The sequence below is a fragment of the Anneissia japonica genome, unplaced genomic scaffold (genome assembly GCF_011630105.1).
Source record: "Anneissia japonica isolate Jap-2015-1 unplaced genomic scaffold, ASM1163010v1 scaffold2191_len329779_cov167, whole genome shotgun sequence".
In the NCBI taxonomy this organism is placed as follows: domain Eukaryota; kingdom Metazoa; phylum Echinodermata; class Crinoidea; order Comatulida; family Comatulidae; genus Anneissia; species Anneissia japonica.
This window is the reverse complement of record NW_022758203.1, coordinates 102,050-109,231: the sequence shown is the minus strand read 5'-3', so window position 1 is coordinate 109,231 and position 7,182 is coordinate 102,050. Positions and strand designations below refer to the sequence as shown.

The 7,182-nt window shown below is 35.8% G+C and overlaps 1 protein-coding gene across 1 annotated transcript; it reads right to left on the bottom strand.

Moving 5' to 3' along the window:
* Positions 1 to 983: 983 nt before the first annotated feature.
* LOC117125199 (tigger transposable element-derived protein 6-like) lies at positions 984 to 3,259 on the bottom strand. Its single transcript, XM_033271631.1, has 2 exons — positions 3,165 to 3,259; positions 984 to 2,854 (listed from the first exon to the last, which is right to left on the bottom strand). The coding sequence occupies exons 1-2, from the start codon at positions 3,178 to 3,180 to the stop codon at positions 1,269 to 1,271; spliced, it is 1,602 nt and encodes a 533-aa protein (XP_033127522.1). The 5' UTR covers positions 3,181 to 3,259; the 3' UTR covers positions 984 to 1,268.
* Between the last annotated feature and the right edge of the window lie 3,923 nt (positions 3,260 to 7,182).

The window sequence follows — 7,182 nt, the reverse complement described above, 5'->3', positions numbered from 1 at the left end:
ATTTTATCTTTCCTGAGGACAAATGCCGACTCTGTCTCTTATACACATCTAGATGTGTATAAGAGACAGTATATATATATATATATATATATAATGTCAAAATAGCAATTAAAATTTACTTTCTTAGAATAGTGTTTTTGCATTAATTTAATATCTGAAAATATCAATAAATCATTTTTTTTTTAAACAAGCCAAACATGTTTAATGTTTCTTATGATACATTACATGTATATATATATTTTTGTGCATTATCAGCTTACAAAAATCTGTGATATGCAATACTTATTTTTTACAAATAAAAATTACTTAATTTAATAGAAGCTTTACTATCATTAGCAATGTAGTTTTCCTGGGTGAAATTCTTATTTTTATCAGTTTAGAATGTGTACAAAATGCTAATGATAGCGCTATGTGTATGTATTTGTATAGCATTCAAAGTATTGTATAGTTTTTGTTTTAAATATAAAAAGCAAATTGTATAGTTTTGTTGACTTTTGCTTTGAGTCTCAAGTAATATTTTTGTTTTTGTTTCTCAACGTATCTTTTATGTATCCAAGATCTTGAAAAGTGGATCCCAAATAGAAATATTACATTCACTGAAAGCGCAAAACTAGGAATGAAGATTATCTGTATACCATAAATTAAAGTGTTAACATCTAAAGTAGCTTACTTCACCATTTCATTATTATCCGTATCCTGCTTATTGCAGCAGGTCCTTATGCGATCTTGTGCCTTTCTCTCTATTGCAGCATAGCCACCCAATTCTAAATCATACAATAATCCCCCTTTTCACTTATTGCCATCATTACTATATAATTTTTTTTCACATTTGAAACAGTGCCTTATCACCCCATTTATTGTTCAAGTTTTTAGGCATAGTCAAGTGACAAAAAGAGGGCGCTCAAGCACCGTGACCTCCCCTGGTTACGCCACGATCTGGTAGAACCGAATTTGACATAAGCAAGTCAAAGTATAGGCATGTATTTTAATTTTTGCAGACTTTATTAATACTCTACCAGCCACTATAAAGAGTCTATACAAAAAGAAAATATTCTTTATAATATGCATATTTGGTGAAGAAAATATTTCTTGGCTCTACAACTGGAAGCTAAATATCAATAAAAGCAAAAATTCTGAATTTTATCGATCAAAGTTTAATAACTCAAAACAGGCAGTACCGTACCTCCATGGTACGGAATCAGAAGGTCAATGATTCAAGCAAGCACATTAGTGCACCAACTACGCAAATTAATTGATTTGTCAGACATTTATCTGAGTTGTGCAATGGCTTCTTCAAGCATATTTGACAAATCTTCATTATCATTATAAATGGCGTAGTCTTTTACTTGCTCTAACGCCGTCCGTGCCTCTGATGCAGTTTTAAATGTAGGCACCTTCAGAGGAACATCGTAGTCATCATCACTTTTATCATCGTTATTGTCTTCTTCAGGTTTCTTGACTATATTCCCGTCTTTGCAAAGTGGGTTATCTTGATCAATGCATTCTACATCCTCGCAGAAAGGTGCATCTGGAATCACATACTGATCATTAGCAGAGCAATCGCTAACTTTTCTGCATAATGAATCAAATTCCATCATGTCTTCGCCTCCAAATGGATCATACTCCTCATCGCTACCAGCAACTCTTGGTATAAGCCTCACCTTCTGAAAGCACTTCAGTATAACTTGCTTGTCAATTTCCTCCCAAGCTTTTCTGCCCCATTGAATAGACTGCAGTAGAGTTACTCTTTTGACACTGTCTCTTGCTGTTAGTCCATCACTGATTTTACTGCATACAAATTGCAGAAGCTTTTTTCTAAACTTCACCTTCCATAGATCAATTATACCAGCATCCAGAGGCTGGGTCTTTAAAGTTGTGTCTTTTGGCAGGAACTCTATCCATATATTCTGAAGCTCTTTTCCTAACTCTTTTGAGTGGCAGGGAGCACTGTCTATGAACAGAAGTACCTTTCTGTTTTCAAGACCCAACCTACTGTCCAACTTCTTCAATATAGTTTCCAGAATCTCACTTGTCATAAAACTTTTATCTGAAGCATAATAATCACATTGATAAGGACAAGACTTGTTCTTCAAATTGCTAAAGCACTTTGGGTGGCTTTGTCCTATAACAACTGGATCTTCTCTTTTGCCTTCTGCATTAACAAAAAATGCCCATGTCAATCGTTCTTTAACATTTTTCCCTGTACACTGCCCTCCTTTGGTTGCAATTGATTTTGATGGCAATGCCTTCCAGAAAACTCCGGTTTCATCCATATTCCAGATGTCCTTTGCCTCACAGTTTTTCATTAGTTCTTGTGCATGCTCATGCCAACTTTCAATTGACTCATTACCGACATCGCCATTTTCTTCGGCAACTTGCATGTTCAAAATGTCAATATACGTCCTATGTTTCCATTTCTGTAACCATCCATTAGAAGCGCTAAAATTATGTTTTCCAATCTCCTTAGCATATGAGAGAGCTTCCTTTCGTAAGAGATTATCATTCAATGGTATATTGGAATTTCGACATCTGATGAACCACTCCAAAAGATATTGATTGATTTCTGGATACTCCTCTTTTCTTCTTCTTTTCCTAACAATAGGACCTTTATAATTCCAATCTTGTAAGATCTCTTCCCTCTTTTCCAAAATTCTCTGGATTTGTGATTTGCTGCAGCCAAAGATTTTCGCTAAGCTTCGCTGTGAAATGTTTTGGTTTTCACTTCTATAATTTATTATCTCCACTCTTGTTTCAAGATCAAGACAAAACCTTTTCTTCTTCCCATCTATGGCCACAGAAAGTGATGGATGGCTGATGTTGTCTATATCAACGATGTCAGGTGAAATCCTTGTATCTATTTTGATAAAGAAAATGAAAGTTTCAATGCATAGAACTTCTAAATTAAAATGTGTCTTGTTTTCAGACATTTTACATTACAGCTTTACATAGTCACTGTATGTATACACAGTATTTAAAAAAAATCCCCTAAAAGTTATAATGGTTGCTCCCAATTAAGACAGTACAGACGGAGATAAAGTCCTTTACAGATCCTTGATAGCCTGGAGGATTCTTTCCTAAAGTAGAATTATTCTAAGATGGACATGGCATCCAACTCCTGTTCTTAATTCACACAAGGAAAACAGGTAGTATAATATAATAATTACCTTTATAGACCGACATTGTAATGTTGGATTCTTCCCACAACCCCAGGAAGCTCTAAGGCCAGACTCACAAGTCGTAATTTTCTATACAGTACGCTTTTTGTAATATGTTACAGCGCCACCAGCGATCTAAGTAAGCTTTTCAATTCCAATTGGAATCCGACACTTGAGAAAGTGTGGACCCACACGACGAATGCATCCAAGTTTAACGAATAAAAATAAATAAATACATAAAACTAAAAATATTAAATAAAAAATGTGCAAAAGTGTACTTTTTTCACGTGGGTACATAGATTTGGTACACCCGAATAATAATACAATAGGCCTATCCAGAAATTTGAAAGGGGGCAGCCTGAGAGAATTTCCTGAGGGATGGAGCAATACCCCTGGTTCCTAATAGACGGCACTTAAAATGGAAAATATCAGAGGTATCGATAGCTTCTACAGAAGGCTGTTAAGGAAAGCTATGAACGTAATATTCCCTAAGAAAATATCAAACGAAATAGTGAGGCCTACAAAATAATGCCAGCGGTAAAATCAGTGGTCCAAAATTATTGAAATCCGTCGTCTGTCATGGTTTGGACATAGACTACCTGAAGATGCACCAGCTAATATTGCGATGTTGGAAGCGGAACGACATTTTAAAAAGAAAAAAGGAGGACAAATGCCGACTTGGATGTCAGAATAACAAAGCAACTAAAGAAATTGGCGGGGAAATTGTCATGAGACTTACAAAGAGCATCGGGGGGGGGGGGGGGCTGGTCGGAGATCATGACAAACCAGGGGCACCAGTATGCCTATGGGCTGTAAAGCCCCTTCCTGCAAAAAGCAAGAACAAAAACTATGATTATGATGATGAGATGATGACGACGGCGATGATGATAAAAAAGGCAGCTAGACAAATTTGGTCCGCGAAGCAAATTACTCTGGCCCGCGAGAGAAAATTAAATTATAAAAAAAATAATTTGAGAAACTTGAATCAATTCGATAAATATTGTTTCAATAAAGTGAAGGCCAAAACACAACACTGGGTCAATGTGAAGTAGGGTGACCCCACCCAGATTTAGAATTAAATCCGTTACCAACTAATCGGCAAACGCCAAAGGATCGGTAGGCCTAGTCTTAGTTTAGACAAAAGCCCTGGTAATTGGTGGATATAGGATAGGATAGGTGAAATCAGAAAATACAGATTGTCTGCCAAACTATTTTATTTGTTGAACACATTTTGTATGGCTGATAAGAAATACTGTTTTTGTCACGATTATATGCCTAGGCCTATAACTTTATGTTTGGTTGAAAATACTCCTACAGTAACATGATTATTATTACCAGGGAGTTGTTGTCTGGACGACGTCCGAGCAGGTAACAATATTTTGTTAGGCGTAAGAAGCAAGGTCAATATGATAGAATAAAATTATCTAGTTTTACACTTATAGTAGGGGAAAAGCCCAATTCAGGAAACGATACTTCGCCCACAGCCTTACAATTGCACAAAGAAAGGAAGACACGACAAGCTCTATTCAAGTTCCTGCCCTGCCGTACTTCGGCATATATTGGCACTGATAAATAAGTTATTCTGATTTTGGCTATATTTATTTTAGCTGGACGTGGAAAACAAATCTCTGTATGTAGGCATATGGACAAATAAAAATATCTGAATAACAAAACGCAACAGTATAACTACATATAAAACTAAATAAAGATTTGGTAAATCGCATTCGTTTTGCCGAATCATTCCCAGGTATAAGTAACGGTGTATGCCTACAATGTTCACAAAGAGCTAGCATTGTTGGCTCTACCAAAATCATAGTACAAGTACGTATAATGTAAAAAAAAATTAAACAACTTGATTAGTAAGGTTAATTAAGATTTAGTGCTCATCATCTTAATGATTTAAGTGACATATAACAGAGCCATCATGAGTTAGGGCCCTATACAGAATTCTAGTAGGCCTAAACATGTTTCTTAAACTAATAATTTGAAGCCCTCGGCTTCTTTTTTGCGAACTTAGATGGGCTTCTTTTCAAGATTGGCTTCTGTTCGAGGTTTTGCAAAGTAAAGGGCTTTTTTCAAAGTGAGTGCTGTAAATTTTGTGAATTTGTACTATAAAACAATAAATACGGCCACTGTAACATCAGCCTGTATCATGGAGTGTATTTAACTGACATTAAATCACCTAAACTACTGTATAAACCATTAAAAAAATGATTTTGTGTTTTTTTTTTATAAATATGTTTAGTGTATAAACAGGGCCTACTATCTCGAAAAGAAATTTAACATATCTTGAAAAGAAGCCCACCGGGCGAGATGGACTTAATTTCGAGGCTAATTTTGCAAACTAAATCGAGATGGGCTAGCGCTTCATCTCGAGATTAAGTCCAGTGGGCTTCAATTCGAGGTTTTTCTTCGAAGGTTTGTATGGCGAATATATTGGAAGAAATTAAGCCACGATGAATGAACACTGTCTGGCCATGCACCTATTAGTGGCCGGGTCACGTCCGATTTTCTATATCAAGCACTCTTTTCATAACCCACTTTTTTTAGGGAAACAATGGACCACCGACGATCACCACCACCTCTATAATAGACTATGGCCTATTTCAAGACCAACAGAAGTCATCTTTTATTCTGAGCGTTCGGAGCAATCTCACTTATTTTTAACACCTGGTGTACCGACAGTTTAATGATTTTGATATGTTTCAAATTAATAACCAACTGAGATGCACTAATGTTTAAATAAAATAGAACGTTACTCCGAATAATTGTAGCATTTTTTGTAATAGTGTCCAAGTATTCTCATTCCTGAAGACGACCCAATAAAGGTCGAATTACGTCGAATCATGGCTTCCCTTTCTTTATTCGGAGTAATCTGTTCTGTTATGCAAATTAATAATACTACAAAAAAAGCCTGTTATAAATTTTCTTTTGAAACTTTTATTACCATATCTTATTATGTTTAGAATCACATACATTATTTTGTTAGAGATTTTCAGGAATAGCATTTGTCGAAATGTCTAAAGCTCTTCCACTAGGCAGTGGCGGCGCCAGGACTTCTCTGACAGGGTGTACAAGGTCCCCGACCGGGGGGGGGGGGAACCTGGCGTCCCCGACGAGAACAAAGTGGGCGTGGTCGGGCGTCGCTAAAAACCTTTCGAATTTGGTCCAGGGGACATAGTTCCCCGAAAATATGACAATTTAGGGGTTTCAAAGGCTTATTTAATCGATCTAGTGTCTGTTAATATGTACAAAATAATTTGTTTTAATTTTTTTTTTCTTCCCGACGAATTGTGGTTTTTCTCCCCTGGGGTGGGCCTGCATCCCCCTAGCACCCCCACCTCCCCCGTAGCGCCGCCACTACCACGAGGCCCCCTAATACGCATTGGTACTGTCCTTACTAATAGTAATATCAAAGAATATAAGACCTCTATCTATATTCTTTGGTAATACTTAGACCAAAACAACTTTTCCTTATGTTTACAACTGATGCGATGTTATTAGCCACTCGGAAGGTGTTTGAGATAGACAAATACACAGTAGATGACATGTTTGTAACTAACGACAGAGTTTGTTGATGCTCAGATTTCAAAATAAACATGCTTAACAAAATTTATATGTTTTCCCCCAAATTTAAAACATACATTAGGCTTATGCATTCTTTGGTGCTTCTGATTACGAATTTTATCTGTAAATTAAGGATGCCCGGCAATAAAAAACATTTTAGAAAAGTTTAATCTTCATCAATTTCGCCACAATTGTTACCAATATTTATTTTGTTATTAAAAGTAATGATTAATTAATCAAATAACTAAATTTATTGAGTTCGATTTTTTATAAATTATAAAGTTGCTGCACGAATATTTCGTATAAGCATGGAGGAATCCAAGATTCTGATTTGGTAGTTGAAAAAAGATGGCGCTATTTACGTGACAATGCACTAGAAAAGCTAATGTTACAACAAAAAAACACACGTATTGTTAAAGTTTAAAGCATTAACTATAAAGAAATATATATTTTATCAGCT